General features: G+C 38.5%; 1 protein-coding gene across 1 annotated transcript in view; it reads left to right on the forward strand.

The window, feature by feature from the left end:
• Window positions 1-20,466, forward strand: part of KHDRBS2 (KH RNA binding domain containing, signal transduction associated 2) — a gene marked incomplete at both ends in the record, with an annotated part of 457,143 nt that overhangs the window by 209,761 nt on the left and 226,916 nt on the right. Inside the window, one exon of the mRNA XM_084256497.1 lies at window positions 8,976-9,122. Coding sequence (XP_084112623.1) covers window positions 8,976-9,122 — 147 coding nt within the window. The remainder of the gene's footprint in view (window positions 1-8,975; window positions 9,123-20,466) is intronic.

The following is a 20,466-nucleotide window of genomic DNA, read 5'->3' on the forward strand; positions in this document are numbered from 1 at the left end:
GTCAGGAGGTCTGCTGCACCATGTGGGTTGCTCCCTGGCCCGCCAGGGATCGAATCAGTACTGCGGGGGCTGTGGATTGCTTCATAGTGTGGTGCTAAACCCTTGCGCCACCAGGGAGCCTCCCCACCACACCAACACTGTTTCTTCTAAGGATAGAAGAGTCATTTAACTGTTGTCCCTTTTACTTTGCTGAGCTCTATAATGAGCTGGACATATCAACTTGGGAATTAGCACTCCATAACTAAATTACTCTGTTTAATAGAGGTGAAACTAATTTAAAATTCCCCTGGAAATTCCAGGTGAGAAAGAGAGTAATACAAAAGAGGCAGAAGAGAAAAAGTAAAATTGTGTAATGAAGCAAGGAAGGACATGGGACAAGAGAATGAGGATTTTTTTTTTCTGTCGTGTATAATGAGATTATCAATATGACATTTTGGTTCTCTTGCCCCTTTGATATTTTAAGTGAACTCTTTATCACCCATAAATTATTTGGAGAGTGACTAATTTAGGGTGTTTCAAGAAATTTTGAATTTTGTATTAACACTGGCAACTTAGAAATCCAGGCACCACATGATTAGACTAAGGACTAGAGCCCAAAGAGATATCTAACACTGTGTTCTATTTTGCAGAATTTGTGTTGTCATCTGAAATAGAAAAAGTCCCCAGCGTGAGCTTACTTGAGTCCCTGCCCCAGAATAAAAACATACTTTGGAGAATTCAAACCATTCTGTCCTCACTGATGTACAAATTTTGCAAGGAAACAGAATGGCCCTTCATAAAGCACATTTGTTTAGGGCTATTACTTGAGTACTCAGGAGAAATTGTTCAAATTAATCTGATCTCAGCCTTAAGAATTTTGGATTAATGCCTTGTTTGCAACTGATAGTTAGAGAAAATTAGGGCTAAACAGTGTGGTGAGAAATCACTAGCAATTTTAGATAAGCCCCTCAAAATGCAGGAGATAGATGAGAAATTTGAAAATAATAGGGCCTCCCCGGTGGCACAGCGGTTGAGTGTTGGGCTGTGAAGCTGCCTGCAGTCTCTGCAGCACCAGTTTGATCCCCGGCTGCTGGCAAAGGTCCCACATGGTGCGCAGACCTCTCCTGCCGCGCCCGCTGCTCCCCTTAGCAGTGTATTTCGTCAGTCTGCCTGTTCTGTTCCCCGCTCTGGCTCTGGTGAATTCTCTCACCCTCCTGTGCTTCTGACTGTACCCAGTGCTTGTATAAATCAATCAGTCAATCAATCAATCAATCAATAAAATCTTAAAAAAAAGAAATTTGAAAATAACATCTTCCATCACTGATGAACACACAGCTACTAAGGAATCAGAATCATTTTGGGTGAGGAGTAAGGAAACTCATGGGAGATGTGCTTGATGTATAAGGACCTGTAACCTGCACTGTGATACCGTGGACAACAAGTGCTGCATGGAACTAGATATCAGGAAATTGCAGGGAGATCACTGGCCAAAGTTTCTGAGAAACTAGAATATCCATGGGGAAATCTGGACATATTAAAAGTTTACTTACTGTTATATATACCAGCATAGTTAATAAGATCTTGACCTTTGGTGTGAGATTATCTGGATTCTAATCCAACACCAAGATTTATAGTCTACATAACTCTGGACAAGTTTCTTTCTCTATGCCACAGTTCCTTCATCAGTAAAATGAGGGAAATAGCATTATTTCTAATAAAATATAGCAATGTAGATAAAATAATCATCTATGAAATGTAATTTGCAGTCCTGTCACCTAAGAAGCAATAAAATTATGTCTCCTACTGCATCCGTCTTATTAATGTAAAAATACAGACTTGAAGAAAATAAAATAGTGTATCTAGAGTTGTTTATTAATTTAAAAAATCTGTAATTTTTGAGATTTATTCACATTGTCTTCAATGAAATGCTATTCTGAAATAAGAGTAAAGTTTCCTAATTGTCAAATTATTTCCAAGTCAGAAATTATCTTTTGTAGAAGATGTAAATGATAATTACTAAGAAAGATTTCTTAAAAAACATTTTAACAATTAAATACACCAGTGTAATTCAAATTACACTCTTTCAGTACCTTACTTTTCTCTCTAAAATAACTGATAAAAGCTGCTATGTCTTACTTGTATTTTACTTTAGGATATAACACAGAAGTAGAGAGTTTTGGGGATATGTTATGTAATCCAAATTTAATATTTTCTAAATACTTTCTTTAAATCTCTTATATTTTTCAAGGAGTACTTTTGCATAAAATAAAATATTTAGTTTACTATCCCTTTCACATTTTTTTTTAAAGATTTATTTATTTAGATCTGAGGCACAGGCCAGAGATGCAGGGGGTGAGAGGATTCACCAGAGACAGAGTGGGGAACAGAACAGGCAGACTGACTGAAATACACTGCTGAGGGGAGCAGTGGGCGAGACAGAAGAGGTCTGCTGCACCATATGGGTTGCTCCCAGGCCGGCCAGGGACTGAATTGGTGCTGCAGAGGCTGCAGACTGCCCCCATAGTGTGGTGCCCAACCCCTGCGTCACTAGGGAGGCCCCCCTTTCACACTGTAGTGGTTCAACACTGCAAATCATTAAAGGAAGGTCAATAAAGTAAACAACCTCAATGGAATAAATGTACTTCTCCATGTAAGATTAAGTAATATCAAGTGTTTGTGCTGTATTTTTAACAGAACTTTGTACCATTTCAAATAGATTCACTTCTACTATGTGCATCTTAACATAATTTTGATTTAATTCCTGTGCCCTTTTCTGTGCTTGATTAGATGGAGACAAGTCTTCTGTAGTGTTAACTTTGGAGCCATTCATTTCAATTTGCACCCAACTTTTTCTAGCATTTTTAATTTTCTTATTTTTTTGATTTTTTGCTCTTTCTACTTTTATGTTTCTTGTGATATCTAATATAAATTCCCAGGGTGCAATGACCTTGTTATAAAACAAAGATACAAGAGATAATTGGACAGAAATATTAAAAAAACACATAATCAACTTGTTATATAATGCATTCATTGCAAAGACAAACATTTTTTTCCAAATTTTATTTGGAGCTCTTGTTTAAGATCTGCCTAGGTGACTTTTTAAATAACTGCAAATACACTTACTGGTATCCAGATACTTGTGTTATTCAGCATGACAATGATGTCTTCCTATATTTAAATAAAACTTGGGGGGGCCTCCCTGGTGGTGCAAGGGGTTAAGGACTGCACTATGAAGCAGTTGGTAGCCTCTTGAGCATGAGTTAGATCACTGGCTGTCCAGGGAGCAACCCAATGGCGAAGCAGACCTCTCCTGTCTCACCCACTGTTCCCCTCAGTGGTGTATTTTCGGTCAGTCTGCCTGTTCTGTTCCCACTCTGTCTCTGGTGAATCCTCTCACCCCTCCGCATCTCTGGCCTGTACCCCAGCTCTTGTATGCATAAATATATAAATCTTTAAAAAAAATTGAAAAAAATGAAACTTGGATCTTTCAGTTATAAATCCAAAGTGGGGGGAGGTAGTATTGTTATTGTATAAAATTTGGCAAACACTAGCTAGCTCTTTATCAAAATTAGACCTTAATAGTCAGTTGTCATTTTACCTATCCCTGGATGGCAAAAACAGCTCATTATCATGAGTGCCCATTCCTATGTGTTGCTGTCATAAACAAAGCTCTTACATTTTAGGTAGTCTTATGACTTCTCAGCCTGATACCACATTCACAGCCTCCACTGCATCCAGGGCCACCGTATGACTGTGCTCTTGATCAAAAAAAGACTGTGCTTTTGAACAAAGATCAAAAGAGCAGGATTTATGGAGGCATCCTTTCGTTTATGTCCTCAAAGTAAGCTTTTTCCTATCCACATATTCTTCCTTTTCCTTAATATGGAATGCAGAAGTGGTGATGGACAACTTCCTTCATCAGCACATGTGAGAACAACATTCTAAAGACCTTGAGTTGAGAGGAGAAACCAGGATACCAGAGTAAGATTGCAGAGAAGAGCCCTAGCTACCTATGATTTGTATTTTCATTTGAGAGAGAAATATCTCTTTTACTTTCTTGAGTCACATATATTTTGGTTTCTGTTGAAATAGCCAAACCTTAAAACACCTCTTGAGAAAACAGGGATGGATTTTAGAGCATTTTATAGTGACAAAATTTTTTCAATTTTTTTGTAACTCAAAAAATCCTTTGATGTAAGTACCATTATCTTAATTTCACAGAAGAAGAAACTACAGCTTGGGATATTTTGCTTAGGGGAAAGTCACTCCAATGAGTGAGTTCAAATATAGTACACCTTTGATGAGGTAAAGTTTAGTTTTAGAAATAGCCACTAGTAACTCACTGTGGGTTCTGCTGTACTAACTTCTCTTTTTTGAAGTCTTTACCATTTCTATCACGTGCTTAAGTGAATTCTGGATGACATTCTTAACAGAATTCTGATTAATTCTTGACTTCTGGGTAGCAAGTTCCTTAATCTCAAAGGACCTCAGTTTCCTCATTTCTTTATTTTAAGGGTGAGTTTGGTGGGATGTTGAGGAGAGAGGCAAAAGTATTTTTAAATAGAAAGTTGCATTTATTCATGAACATTAGCGTAATGGTTAAAATACAGATATATCTAATCAGGATCATTTTACTATATTTACTATAATTCTTATTTGAATATTGTACCTCTTATTATATGACATTCTAAAATCCAGCCAGGAGGTAATCTATATCAGCTGGAAAGCAATTTGGGGAGTGTAGGCTTATCAGGAAGACTGTGATTTAACTACCCAAACAGCAACTGCATCCCAACAGGACCCAAAAGAGAAGGAAATGCTTATTCTCCACCAATATTGTGTGTCCTGCAGCCAGGTACTGCTTCTTTTCCAAATTGAGAATTAGATGCTAAGAGATATACTTTTAGGTACAAACTCCTAGTTGAGGATAGAAAATATGCTTAGGGGAATGGAGAGAGGATGCTCAGGCCTGAAGGTGTTGCTATTAGAGGGATTTGAGTAGGTGTGGATGCAGAAGGAAACAAGACACATCTCATCTCTTTCATACATCCTTCAGGGGTTGAAATGATGGATATTTCTAATCAAACACATTAACATGTGACATACAGTAGATTCATATGAAGTCAACAACAGATATGTTCTTGCTTATCCAGTAAAGGTCTGTTCAAGTCACATTTCCATTTAACTCCTACATAAAACTAAGAATCACTTTTTTATTTTTATCTTTTGAAAGTTAGTTGGAAAAATTATTGGTTTATTGGAAAATGTGTCAATAAAAGTTTTGTTTTCTTTTTAAAGATTTATTTATTCATTTATACAAGCACTGGGTACAGTCAGAAGTGCAGGAGGGTGAGAGAATTCACCAGAGCCAGAGCAGGCAGAAGGACCGAAGTACACTGCTGAGGGGAGCAGCGGGCGGCAAGAGAGGTCTGCGCGCCATGTGGGACCCTCCTCCGGTGGCCGGGGAGCAGCTGGGGATCAAACCGGTGCTGCAGAGGCTGCGGGCAGCCTGGCAACCCAGCACTCAACCGCTGTGCCACCGGGGAGGCCCCTGTGTGTGTCAATAAAAGTAAACCATAATGAATACAATTTTTTAAACCACGTTTTCCCCTGAAATCTTAAAAAATGCACATCTAGTTACAGTATGTGCTGAGTTTGAATTTCAGCATTGCTGAAGCTATTCAAAGTTATTTTTTAAGCTCAGTTGCCATTCTGAAATCTGTGACTAATGCAGAAGTTTATTGTGAGAGTAGAGGTATGTGTAAAATAGCTAACACCCGTTAGTATGCTAATTTTCTCTGCACCTGTAATGAATTAATGAATTAATCAGGCTTCAGTGCTTGGATCAGAAAAATCTGATCCAGTGGAAATGTATTTTTGGTTACTTAGAGAATATGTAGCTCATGCAGAATCAATTGTCAGTATCATGCTTAACCACCAGCACCCCTTTAATATACTCCTGTTGACCACAGTGAGGCAACAATGAGAGAAATGTGGGTATGAATTTGAAGATAAACTGATTGTAGGGTAAGGTAAAAGGTATCAGGATTTTCTGCCCGCCCGCCATTAGGATAGATGATGGAACCCTGCGGTCCTGAATGCATGCCTGATGGCGGGTACCTGGAGTAGGGTGTGGGCATAGGTAGATGGGATCTGACTGGGCTTTTAAGGGAGTTGTCACGGGGATGCCAGCAGAAGCTGAGAGAGAAGCAAGAGAAGCAGAAGCCGAGAGAAGGCCAGAGAGCCCAGAGTGAAGACCTGCTGGGGGCTGGGAGGCCTGTCAGCTTCCCAGCCCCCAGCGCCCCTGCCTGCCGTGTACCTGGTAATCCCAATAAGAACCTTCAAAACCACTGAGGGCTCTGACTCCTCTTTTACCCGGTCTGCTGGATCATAGAAAACCTGCACTGCGGTCCATTCCTGCCCTTACAATTGCTGTAGTCGGCAGGATGATCATGCAGACAGGTATGGGGCCCTCTGAAGATCTGGAGGGACTAAGGAGTAGTAGACTGAGCCGGTGACTGTGCTGGAGACGTCATGGCGGCGCAGAAGGTGGACAAGTTCCAGGAGCTACAGGATAAGACCTCGCTGGGGGGAGGAGGAGTAGACACCTGAGAGGACCAGCCAACAACCCCTGAGGCAGCAAGAATCATTGGAAGAGAGGACCACAATCGGAGCTCACCAGTGCTGATGCAGGGAGAAGCTAATGGACTTAGACTAATGAACTTGGACTGATGAACTTGGACTGACAATCCTGCCAGAAGGTAGAGGAACTTTGGCAAGTTAAGTTTTTGAGACCTTGGGGGAGGATGCTATTGTTTGTACACCCCAGGAGATGGGAATCTGGGAGTGGCCAGTAGGCCTCAGTGGCCCAAAGCAGCCTGTGTATGCCCAGCAGCTAGGCAGAGGAAAAAAGCCAACTGAGAAGGCAAAATCTGATAATGATGTTAAGTTTGGGAAGCCCTGAGTTGCTGTTAAGCACTAAGTAAGCTGAGGAAGGACAGTGAGTCTCGTAAAATCACCCGTGGGTGATGCCCTGCTTGTTCTCAAGTGAGGGTGGGGAGCTGAGGAATCCGTCCTTGGGGGACCAGTGGGGAACGTGGCTTGGGGTGGAGCCCAAGCCAAATGTAGAGTTTGGATCCCCAACCCATGTGCTTGTGCAGTGGGTTGGTCTGAGTGCAGGGGTCTGCGTGTTGCATGGGTGGCTATGAAAGCCAAATATTGGAGCAACGGCAGACAGAAACCCTGAGGATTGGTGATTACCCCCAACAGTATAGAATCGCCAGTCCCAGAGTGAGGCATCCTGGGAGTGGATGCTGTGTGTGGCTTGTAGCCGAGACTACAGCCAGAAAAGGCCAAGAAGCCTGATGGCTTCTGGTGTGTTAAAGTAGATGCCATGAGTGGTTCCTCTCCCTTGTATGAGCAGTGCCTTCAGCAGCAGATTTGGTGGATCATCTGCTGGTACCAATAATTGTCTTTTGCCACTAGGTTGGTGCCCTGCCTGGACTTACTTGTGTTCTGTTGTGTTTTGTTGTTATATTGTAATGTATTTGCTTTTGTGGGCCATGGCTGCACTGTTTATGTTTGCTAAGAAAATTGTATGTATGTAGATTGTATGGCAGAAAACCCTGAGGGGGTGGACTGTAGGGTAAGGTAAAAGGTATCAGGATTTTCTGCCCTCCCGCCATTAGGTTAGATGATGGAAACCTGCGGTCCTGAATGCATGCCTGATGGCGGGCTCCTGGAGTAGGGTGTGGGCATAGGTAGATGGGATTTGACTGGGCTTTTAAGGGAGGCGTCACAGGGATGCCAGCAGAAGCCGAGAGAGAAGCAAGAGAAGCAGAAGCCGAGAGAAGGCCAGAGAGCCCAGAGTAAAGACCTGCTGGGGGCTGGGAGGCCTGCCAGCTTACCGGACACCTAGCGCCCCTGCCTGCCGTGTACCTGGTAATCCCAATAAAAACCTGCAAAACCACTGAGGACTCTGACTACTCCTTTCCCTGGTCGGCTGTATCATAGAAAACCTGAACTGTGGTCCATTCCTGCCCTTACTGATCCCATGGAAGCATTGACTAGAATATGAGTGTCGGGCCTCAGCTACAAGCTTGCCCAGTCTTGATTGAAGCAGATGAGAAAACAGGTCGTGAAGGCCATATGTGGGGTGCAGGAACAAGTCTATATCATGAGGCAGGGGAGATACACAGATAGCAACAGTGGCAGCATCCAGCAGCTGCAGCCCCCCTGGTGTCCAGCTGCAGCAGTGTCCTGTGCCCAGTGTGTGGCCATGAGAGGCCCACAGAGGAGCCCTGTTAGCTTTTATGTGATTTGTAGACAAAATGGGCACAAGGCCAAGTTTAGGTCTACTTTACAGAAATATGTTTTGTCATGAGAACTATATATCAAGGTTAGATGTTATTTAATGCTCTCTTCACATATGGACTGCATCTCAAGGCTACATGCTATCTACTAGGCCACCTAGAAACAGTCTGAGAAAATGCTGTTTTCCTCCGGGGCCTATACAGTGCAGTGCAAAGCCTACAGTGGTTTTTCCTACTTAACTCTAGAGAACAAGTAACTGTCTACCATTTCTTCAAGAATAACTAGAAGCTGTGGTTTCCTTAAAGAAAAGTAATACTCTTTGTCTTATTATCTGCAACGTATTGCTCATCAGACATAAAAACAATCCTTTTCTTTCAGAATGTAGTGTTGGAGCCTAAAGTGTTAATGGTGTATCTGAAATTTCTTTTCAGAGGCTGTGTCTTCATTTAGCTGATTAAAATCTGTGTAGATGATAATTATGCCAGTTTTTTTTTTTTTAATCATTGAAACACTCAAAAATAATTTTAAAATCTTTAAATGGCTGGTACCAGATTTTTATTTCTCAAAGGGTTTCTACTTATGGTAAATTTGCTTAGATTATACCCTTTTGTCATATTCTCAGTAAATGTTAAATCAATGCAAAATGAGTAGATTTGTATTTCTAAAAATACCCTCTTTCACAGGAAGAAGAACTAAGGAAGAGTGGAGAAGCCAAATATGCCCACTTGAGTGATGAGCTTCATGTATTAATTGAAGTCTTTGCTCCACCTGGGGAAGCTTATTCACGTATGAGTCATGCGTTGGAAGAGATTAAAAAATTCCTGGTTCCCGTAAGTGGTTTTCAGTTTTTATACGGATGTTTTTCATCAGCTTCTTTTTTAAACATGTGCCTTTGATCTTACTGACTTTTAAGAAAGAAACTCGTGTTGCAAACTCATTATTCATAGAGTTGATATTAAGGTAAAATAAAATAGTTTACAAAAAACATTTAGCAAGGTAAATGGCATATCACCACATAATGATGGCTTGACAGCAGTATTTGTTTTCAGTACATTATTAATATATGCACCAGTTCATAGCCATGAAGGTTAGGCAACACATAAACATAAATACATAATTGAACGTATATATTTTTCTCTTTTGTCTTAATCATTTGTTAGCTGATACATATTGTTGGCAATTCTTAATTGATATAGAGCATTTGCATGTATAGTGGGAAAAAAAAGATTAGATATATAACATGTAATAAGACAATGATATTGTTTTAAAATAGCTAGTGCATTTTAATGTGAGAGTGTGCTAGGTCCTGGCTCATCATCAAACACAATATAAAATAATCAACATTAATAAAGCCAGGCATTCGTTGACATTAAGCAAAAACTGGAAAAAAAAAACTGCTGTTATAGGAGGGCAACAAATTCAGGATTGTGGATTGAGAAGAATTTAGTACTGTTCTGAGAAACAGAGGAATGCTAAATGAATGAAGCTTTCATAAAAGTTGATAATTAAGTATCCTAGGAAGAGGTCCTTCAAATATGTATGTTGGTTTCAAAGTTAGAGCTGGGAATAAGATAATTAGAAGGGCAAGCTGAGTAAAGTTTCCTGGAGTGACTGGGTAGAAGTCTTCGAGAGAGAGAGGGGGAGATAAAGAGACCAAAATTAATGTGGACATTGAAAAAACACAGATTTCTAAGCTAAGCAATAACCTCAGAGGAAATGTTGGGTAAGAGTCATTGATTGGAAGTGAGTTTGAGAATGGGAAAAGGAAATGTCCCAGAAAATGTCAGAATGTAAAAGCATCTAAATCCAACCCCATAATCTATGTACATGCCCAGTTTAAACATTTCTGTCAATACAGGTCATAAGATAATCTCATATCATACTGATTATTTTTTTAATTTCATATGAGCACATAATTTCTGTACAACTTTTTATTTGGTGCTTATCTGATCACCTCCCTAAATTGATCCCATTTTTCTTAGGAATGAGGATGCTCTCTTCTTTTAGCCTGTGAACTAAATACCTAGTGCTATTGAGAAAACAGTTTAACTATATTTAGCTCAGATCAGGCCTTTGCTGATGTTGGTGATATAGAAAAGGTCTAGGACTGCCTACATTACTGACTCATTCCATGACTATAACAAGTCATTTAAATTCTCATAGCTTGGGCTTATTCATCTTTTAAAGAATGGTAATTATAATTGACCTCTATAACAGTTGTTGTGAATATTAAATGTGATAAATGTCTATAAAAGGACATAGACAATGAAGAAGTGTGATATAAATGTAAGTTTTGATCTATTTTAGTATTGTAATAGGAAGAAAGTTGATACAATTTTTGAAATGTAATACTATTTCATTGCTATATATATCTGTACCTTGACTGCAAGCTAGGTTAACACATTTTTATTATGAATGCCAGCAATACATCTCCCTTACTTCTTAGACTTCCAGATAGTGCTTTGCTTATATCTTCTCCATTGAAATATAGACTATGAGAGCAGGTTTAGCAGTTTCTCTCTTGGATCCCCATTATTTAGCACCATGTGTGACACATTTTTGTTGGACAGTCTGATAGAATGGGAATGAGAATCATCAGGGGTGATTCAGAGGCATATGTAGCTATTTAGGTCAGGTTTGGGGTTTGTACCCCACAATCAAAATACTTCAAAATACAGATCCAGGTAAAGATGGAAAAATGTTATGTTGGCCAATGTGTCATCTTACTACTTGTCTCTGGGATTTTTTCTCTGTCTGTCCAGCAGTTCACACACTGTGTTGCAGACATGCTGTCTCCCATTCACCCAGCACTACAGGTATAGACTTCACTTGGGAGGAACTTTGAAATTGTTCTCCAAAATGTTAACACTACCTATCTCCTTGTCATTCTGGTCTTAGCTAAAATGTTAACTTTGCTGGACGATCTTTCCTTACCCCACAGTCAAAAGTAGCTTTTTATACAATCTTGTTATATTTTGTTAACAGTATCACTAGTCATCCTGTTCAACTCTGCAATCCACTGTTCCATCAATCCCTGGCCTTATTTCTTTTACTCATACTTCATACCACCTTCAGATATTTTGTTTATGTGTGTGTGTATACACACACACACACACACACACACACACACACACTCTGTTTATTTGCTGTTTTTATCCCTGCTAAAATGTTAATGTCATGAGGGCAGAGATATTGTCTAGTTTCTTTGATTTGCTCCCTAATTTTGAACTTTACCAGACACACAAGTGGCACTTAGTATTTTCTCAAGAAGTGAATAAATTTTTGAATCAATAAGTTTTTAAAAGATAATCATTCTGCTATCTCTCAATATTAGCCAATTTTGCAATCAGTGAAAGTACTTCTTTGTGATAGTTATTTTCAGTTGCTTCATTGCCTCCACCTCAAGAAAAGGTTCTGTCTGCTTCATCCATCATCAGCAAGGTATTCATTTTTACCATTTTTTTTTTTAATTTTAGGAAATCACATAGTTTTCCAGGTTTCTTTTCATACTTAATGTTAACGTTCACAACTGCTAAAATGTACAGACATTAACACTTACAAACAACGTGAGTAAAGAATTATACCCAGTAAGAGACATTAGAAAACTAATGTAAAATAAACCTTTGGAGTTCTGCTGATATGTAATTCTCCTACAAAATGGAATATCTTTCCATGGTTAGATCTTTTACTTTGGAACATTCAGTTCCTCCCAGCATGTCTGAGTGCTATAAGGTGTTCGAAACAAAAGAGATTCAGCATTTTAAATGATTTAAATTCAGCAGTTGTTGAAGACAAAATAGTAACTATTGCCCTAGGGAAGATTTCCTGCCTGATGATGTTCATTCAGTCACTGGAGTCTTAACAAAACAAGTAGAATGGCAAGTCAATAAAATACCAATAATTTGAACATTGCTAATCTTAATTTTGTAATGCTTTGTGTGGGTTGTATATTAAAATTTTCCTTGTATATGCTAATTTGTCTTACAAATATAGATTGGGGTGTTAAATAAGTAATTTGACAGAGTGACAAAAAAAGATGAAATTCTAAGCTATGCATTAACAATGTAGATGTCCTCATCCTTTTATAAACTGCAAAAGCGAAACAAATATTGTTGTCCTATGTTTTACAAACCTTCCTTTCTTCTGTAGCTTAGGCACAAGCACTGCTGCATGTGGTTGGGCAGGTTGTTCCTTGCACAATTCTAGGGGGCAGTATTTACATTAAGTTTGTAAATGGAGCCCCTGGCATCCCTGAATATTTTCCTTTTCAACCTAGTTTATAATGAGTGATTAATTTTCCTAAGTTGACTGCCTCATACCTTCAATTAAATTTAATCAGTGGGCTTCCCTGGTGGCACAAGGGTTTAAGTTTCAGCACTATGAAGCTATCCATAGCCACTATAGCAAGAGTTTGATCCCCAGCCAGGGAGCTAACCCACATGGTACATCAGACTTCTCCTGTCTTGCCCGTTACTCCCCTTAGCAGTGTATTTCAGTCAGTTGACCTGTTCTGCTCTCTGCTCTCTCTTGTGAAACCTCTCATCCCCACACCTGAAACAAAACAGTATATAATTGGAAATTATGATGTGTTCAGCAAAGTTCTCCATTGTTTGTATATCCTTTTATAGATTATAAATATGAATGTATTTATACATTCTTTCATTTAAGTATAGATGAAATGAAGGACTTCCACACAGACTAGGAATTGGATAAGGGTCACAGATAATAAATATATTATTACATCATTATGTCCTTTAGAATTTTTGACAGAATTAAGAGATCACAATCTCCATTTTTTGTGTGCCCTGCCAGGACTTCAAAATCATTCCTTGCACAGTATGCTAAATAAACAGCATCACTGGGCCTCCCCGGTGGCGCAGCAGTTGAGCGCTGGGTTGCGAAGCTGCCTGCGGGCTCTGTGGCGCTGGTTCGATCCCTGGCTGCTCCCCGGCCACTGGAGGAGGGTCCCACATGGCGCGCAGACCTCTCCTGCCGCCTGCTGCTCCCCTCAGCAGTGTACTTTGGTCCTTCTGCCTGCTCTGCTTCCTGTTCTGGCTCTGGTGAATTCTCTCACTCTCCCGTGCTTCTGACTGTACCCAGTGCATGTATAAACAAACAAATAAATAAATAAATAACAAAAAAAATGCCTCTATTAAAAAAAAATAAACAGCATCACAGCTCTATAATACTATCAGAGTGGACAGAATTTGAAAAGTATTTGTCATGCCTGCCTTAAGTCTAATGATCATAGCTAGAGGTTTGTATAATATATAAAAAGCATATACATATTAACTTTTATATATATATATATATATATATATATAAAGTTTTTTTTTACTGTGTAGGTATGTGTAATAATTGTTTATTTCACCAGTCTTGCATATAAAACTTTAAGTCAGTTCAACACAGAAAAAAACTATATCATTCCAGATTGTTTATTTCTTTCCTGCATTAGATTGACTGTGTGTCTTGGTGACAGCTGTGATTTCTGAAATGGGCAATTAGGGCATATTATATCATTTCAAGTTTGAGATATTAGAACCTACCAAGAGTCTGACTATAGAGGAAAAATAAAACCCCTTTCCTCTTTATGGTAAAAGCAAATGGAGAACATTTTTGCCTTTTATTCTTTGAAGACTCACCCTGGCTCTGAAATGGGAAAATTACACTGAGTACTAACAGGAAAGTAAATATATGTAAGTAAAATTGAAAAGCAAAGGCTATATTTTTAGTCTAGTGGATGGAAAATACAGACTTTCATGCACTGAAAAAATTGTATATGCTTTTGGAAGATAATAAACATAAAAGTGTATCTTTGAAACTCATGCTATAATTTGATAAGTAAAAATTTGGCAGTATCTCTTATATACTCACCTTTAGGGGTGACTGTGTAGGGAAAACAATGTATTAAACAAAATCCGACTACCCAGTAAAACCAACACTGAAAAATGGCAAGACCTACAAAGGTGTGGGAATGGCAAATACATTTTGACTGGTTGATGACAGGAGCTAAATATTTATAGCAACAACATCCTATCAGCTAAAGACTGGTCAGTAATAATACAAAACAAAAATCCAATGCAGACAGGGAAAAAGAATCCATAACCTATATAAAATCCCTTCATTTTGTGGTTGTTAAAATGTCAAAAGTTTCCTTGGATTTTATCTTCAAATCAATTAATTCCTCTTTTTCTTTTGTATGACTATATTGTTCTTGTGTGGTAGCTAATAACAGTAAGCACAAAGCCACATGTATTTATGTAATTATTACTTACTCAGAAATGTTTCCTGTATTGCTATAGCACCATGATCATATTCTGATTATATTTGGATAAATTAATAATCCTCTAATAGTGAATATTTCTTCTTGACTGAGGTATTGCAATAGATAATATAGGTCTATAGAACTAAAAATAATAATGTAACTAACTAAAATATTGTGACAGTTTAAGCATTTCTATAATTAAAGCCACCCACTTTAGCTTTGGTAATTGATTGGTGAAACCTGAAGATCCTAAAAGAAGCCATAGTTAGCTATTTGAGGGTGATTTTTCTATGAGTCTTACTGCAAGTTGGGTCAGACTACTTGCCAGTACAGATATCAATGTTCACTTTATGAATCTAGAATCAGGACATGATTATCTGCTTTCAATCTTATAAATCAATTTTATTATTAATTATCTCAAATCTCATTTGATATTAGAGTTCTTTTTTTTTTTTTAGATAATAAATTTTATTGTTATATTCCCCATACAATTGCAGCGCCCCCATTCTGACCCCAATCCCTCCCCTCCCACCCCTGCCCCCCTAAAAGTGTCTCTGGTTCATAGTTTTTTGTTGATTTTGATTTTCACTTTCTTATAGTTATTCATTTTCCTGGTCCCTTATTTAAGTTTTCTAGATTCCTGCTATGAGTGAGACCATCCGGTATTTTTCTTTTTCTTTTTGGCTTATTTTGCTGAGCATGATCCCTTCCAGCGCCATCCATGTTGCTGCAAATTGCATGTGTTTATCTTTTTTGATTGCTGAGTAATATTCCATGGTATATATGTACCACATCTTCTTGATCCAGTCATCGATTTTTGGGCATTTGGGTTGTTTCCAAAGCTTAGCTATTGTAAACAGTGCTGCTATAAACATAGGGGTGCAGGTGTTCTTTGGAATTGATGTTTCTGTGTCCTTTGGGTAAATACCTAGGAGTGGAATTGCTGGATCATATGGAAGCTCTATGTTTAGTAGGTCCTGAAATCTCCACACAGCTTTCCACAGTGGTTGGACCAGTTTGCACTCCCACCAACAGTGCAGAAGAGTTCCTTTTTCTCCACACCCTCGCCAACATTTGTTGTTGCTAGTTTTTTTAATATGTGCCATTCTCACTGGTGTAAGATGGTATCTCATGGTAGTTTTGATTTGCATTTCCCTGATGACAAGTGATGTTGAACATTTTTTCATATGCCTGTTGGCCATTTGCATTTCCTCTTCAGAGAAGTTTCTTTTTAGCTCTTCTGCCCATTTTTTGACTGGATTATTTTCTTTGTTGTTGTTGAGTCTCATCAGCTCTTTGCAGATTTTTGTGATCAGCCCTTTATCATTAGTGTTGGGTGCAAAAATGTTCTCCCAGTTGGTGGGGTTTCTCTTTGTTTTTGTTATTGTCTCTTTTGCTGTGCAGAAGCTCTTTAATTTGATGTAGTCCCACCTGTTTATCTTCGCCTTCACTATCACTGCTTTGGGTGATGTGTCTGTAAAGATGTCTTTGATGTGCAAATCACGTAGTGTTTCGCCTATATTTCCTTCTATGTATTTTATGGTTTCAGGTCTTATGTCTAATTCTTTAATCCATTTTGAGTTGATTTTTGTGTATGGTGTGAGGTAGTGGTCAAGCTTCATTCTTTTGCATGTAGCGACCCAGTTTTCCCAACACCATTTATTGAACAAACTTTCTTTGCTCCAATGCATAGTCTTTGCTCCTTTGTCAAAGATTAGTTGACCATAAATCTGTGGGTTTATCTCTGGATTTTCTATTCGATTCCATTGGTCTGTATGTCTGTTCTTGTTCTAATACCATGCAGTTTTGATGATTATGGCTTTGTAGTATAGTTTGAAGTCTGGGAGTGTGATGCCTCCATTCCCTTCTTTTTTTTTCAGGAGAGCTTTGGCTATTCGGGGTTTTTTGTGATTCCATATGAATTTCATCAATAATTGTTCTATTTCTTTGAAGAATGACATTGAAATTTTGATTGGAATAGCATTGAATCTGTATATTGCTTTTGGAAGGATGGCCATTTTAATAATGTTTATTCTTCCAATCCATGAGCAGGGGATATCTCTCCATTTCTTTGTGTCTTCTTCTATTTCTTTTAACAGTGTTTTATAGTTTTCTTTGTATAGGTCCTTTACCTCTTTTGTTAGATTTATTCCCAAATATTTGATTTTTTTTGTTTCAATAACGAAAGGGATGGTTTTTTTGATTTCTTCTTCTTCATATTTATTGTTTGTGTATAGGAAGGCTACTGACTTTTGCGTGTTGATTTTGTATCCTGCCACTTTACTGAACTGATTGATGAGTTGAATTAGCTTTTCTGTGGAGTTTTTGGGGTTCTCTATGTATAATATCATATCGTCTGCAAATAGTGATAGTTTGACTTCTTCTTTTCCTATTTGGATTCCTTGGATGTCTTTCTCTTGTCTTATTGCCCTGGCTAGGACTTCCAGTATTATATTGAAAAGCAGTGGTGAGAGTGGACATCCTTGTCTTGTTCCAGATCTTAATGGAATTGCTTTCAGCTTTTCACCATTGAGAATGATACTGGCTGTTGGCTTGTCATAGATGGCCTTTATGATGTTAAGGTATGTTCCTTGTATCCCAAGAATTTCAAGGGCTTTTATCATGAATGGGTGTTGCACTTTGTCGAAAGCTTTCTCAGCATCTATTGATATTATCATATGGTTTTTATATTTCTTTTTGTTGATGTGTTGGATAACGTTGATTGATTTTCGGATGTTAAACCATCCTTGTGTCCCTGGAATGAATCCTACTTGGTCGTGGTGAATTATCTTATGGATACATTGTTGGATTCTGATAGCTAAAATTTTATTGAGGATTTTTGCATCAGTGTTCATCAGGGAGATTGGCCTGTAGTTTTCCTTTTTTGTGTTGTCCTTGTTCGGTTTTGGTATTAGTGTAATGTTGGCTTCATAGAACGTGTTTGGTATTGTCCCTTCCTTCTCAATTTTTTGGAAGAGTTTGTGAAGGATAGGCACTAATTCGTCTCTGAATGTTTGGTAGAATTCATTTGTAAATCCATCAGGTCCTGGGCTTTTGTTTTTGGGGAGGTTTTTGATTACCATTTCAATTTCGCTAATTGTAATTGGTCTGTTTAGGTGTTCTATTTCTTCTTTATCTAGCTTTGGGTGATTGTAGAGTTGTAGGAATTTGTCCATCTCCTCTAGATTGTTAAACTTGTTTCCATATAACTGTTCATAGTAGTTACTGATTATTCTTTTGATTTCTGCTGTGTCCGTTGTGATTTCTCCTCTTTCATTGATGATCCTGTTTATTTGTGCTTTCTCCCTTTTTTCCTTTGTGAGCCTGGCTAGGGGTTTGTCTATTTTATTGATTTTTTCAAAGAACCAGCTCTTGGTTTCATTGATCTTTTGGATTGTTTTTTTAGTTTCAATTTCATTTATTTCTGCTTTGGTTTTTATTATTTCTTTTCTTCTACTGGTTTTGGGGTTTTTTTGTTGTTCTTTTTCTAGATCTTTGAGCTTCGAGATTAGGTTGTTTCTTTGAGTTCTTTCTTGTTTCTTGATGTGAGCTTCTATTGCTATATATTTTCCTCTTATTACTGCTTTTGCTGCATCCCATACATTTAGGATATTGGTGTCCTCCTTGTCGTTCAATTCAAAAAATTTTTTAATTTCTTCTTTCATCTCCTCATTAGTCCAGTGGTCTTCCAGTAGTGTGGTTTTTAATCTCCATGAGGTAGGAAAGTTCCTTGCCTTCTTTTTATGGTTTATTTCTAGTTTGATGCCTTCATGGTCAGAAAAGATGGTTGATATGATTTCAATCTTGGTGTATCTGTTGATGTTTGTCTTGTGCCCCAGTATGTGATCGATCCTGGAGAATGATCCGTGTGCGCTTGAGAAAAATGTGTACTCCGTTTTTTTGGGGTTTAGTGTTCTATAGATGTCTGTTAAGCCCAATTGCTCTAGGTCCTTATTTAGAGCTTTGGTTTCTTTACTTATTTTTTGTCTTGTTGATCTATCCATTGTTGATAGTGGTGTGTTGAAGTCTCCCACTACGTATATGTTTTCTCTGATGTCTGTTTTCAGAGAGGACAACAGTTGTCTGATATATTTTGGTGCTCCTTCGTTTGGTGAGTATATGTTAATGAGTGTTATTTCTTCTTGAAGTATTGTCCCCTTGATCATAATGTAGTGACCATTGGGGTCTCTTTTTATCTTTTTGAGTTTGAAATCTGTTTTATCTGATATAAGTATAGCTGTTCCTGCTTTCTTTTTTGGTCCATTTGCTTGAAGGATTGTTTTCCATCCTTTAACTTTGAGCCTATTTTTATCTTTTGTAGCTAAATGTGTTTCCTGGAGACAGCAAAAGGTTGGGTTTTGTTTCTTAATCCAGGCTGCAACTCTGTGTCTTTTTATTGAAGAATTTAGTCCATTTACATTTAGAGTTAATATTGATATGTTAACATCTGTATTTGCCATTGTGTTTGTCTTTCCTTTGATTTTATTTATTTATTCCTTTAATAACTTTTTTTTTTTTTTGGCCTTCTTTCATTGTTATTCGTCCCTCTGAGGTTCTGGCTTTAGGACTCCTTGTAGTATTTTTTGGAGTGGGGGTTTAGTTGCAATGAAATTCCGGAGTTTCTGTTTGTCTGGGAAAGTCCATATTCTTTCTTCAAAGAGGAAGGAGAGCTTTGCGGGATAGAGTATTCTTGGTTGGCATCTGTTTTCTTGGAGTCTGTTGACTATGTCCCTCCACTCTCTCCTTGCCCGTAGTGTTTCTTCGGAGAAGTCTGATGTCAGCCTGATTGGCTTTCCTTTGAATGTTATCTGTTTCTTCCCTCTTGCCAGCTTCATTATTTTTTCCTTGTCCTGGATTCTTGGGAGCTTTACTATTATGTGTCTTGCTGTATTTTTCCTTTCGTCGTGGAAGTTTGGTGTTCTTCTTGCTTCTTGTATATCAATTTTCAGCTCCTCCTTCACATTTGGGAAGTTCTCTTCAATTATCTCTTTGAATATTTTCTCTGTTCCTACTTCTCTCTCCTCTCCTTCTGGTATTCCTATAACTCTTATATTTCCTTTCCTCATGGAGTCAGATAGTTCCCGAAGTCTTTCTTCATTCTTTTTCCTTCGTACTTCTCTTTCCTTTTCTGTTTTGGTTCTTTTTATTTCTGTGTCTTCAAGAGTACTTATTCGTTCTTCCATTTCATCAATTCTGCTTTCATTGCTTTTCCCAGAATTCTTTAGTTCTTCCATTAATTCTTTGATCTCCTGCATTTCTTTTACTTCCCTCTTTAGGGACTCAATTTCATTCTTCTGATCGTTGATTATTTTTCCCTTATCATTGTTTTCCTTTATGACTTCTGTCAGTTTTTTAATCACGGCAATTTTAAATTCTCTTTCTGGAAGGCTCAGAAGTTCTTCCAAGTTACTGTCGTTGCCATCTGGGGGCTGGTTTTCTTTTTGTGGTGTGCTTTTTCTCTGGAGAGTTGCTAGGTTGCGTGTGGTTCTTCTCCTCCCTACAGTCTGTTTTCTAATTTGCCGTATGCGTTGGGACACTGTGTAGTTGGGACTGGCCGGCATCTTGGGTGGGCTTCTCTGCTCCCCCCTGGTTCCTCCAGGAGTCATCTGTCAGTTTCAAGCAGTCTTTATTGGAGAAAGGTCCCTGTTCTAAAATGCCGATGTGGGGACACACTCCCCTGTGCGCCTGGTCTGCCCCGGCGGTGGGTTCCTGCTCCCCCTCTGGGCTTGGACTGCAGGCCAGAGGGGTTCTGGCATGGGCGAACTTCCCCCGCTCACCTCTGGCTTCTGAGGAAGCCTTCTGCAGGTAGTCTTTACTGAAGAAATGTCCCTGTTCTAAAATGGTGATGTGGGACACACTCCCTGCGCGTACGGTGTCAGGCACACTCTTCTGCGTGCCTGGTCTGCCCC

The sequence above is a fragment of the Talpa europaea genome (assembly GCF_964194135.1).
Source record: "Talpa europaea genome assembly, chromosome: 2".
Lineage (NCBI taxonomy): Eukaryota > Metazoa > Chordata > Mammalia > Eulipotyphla > Talpidae > Talpa > Talpa europaea.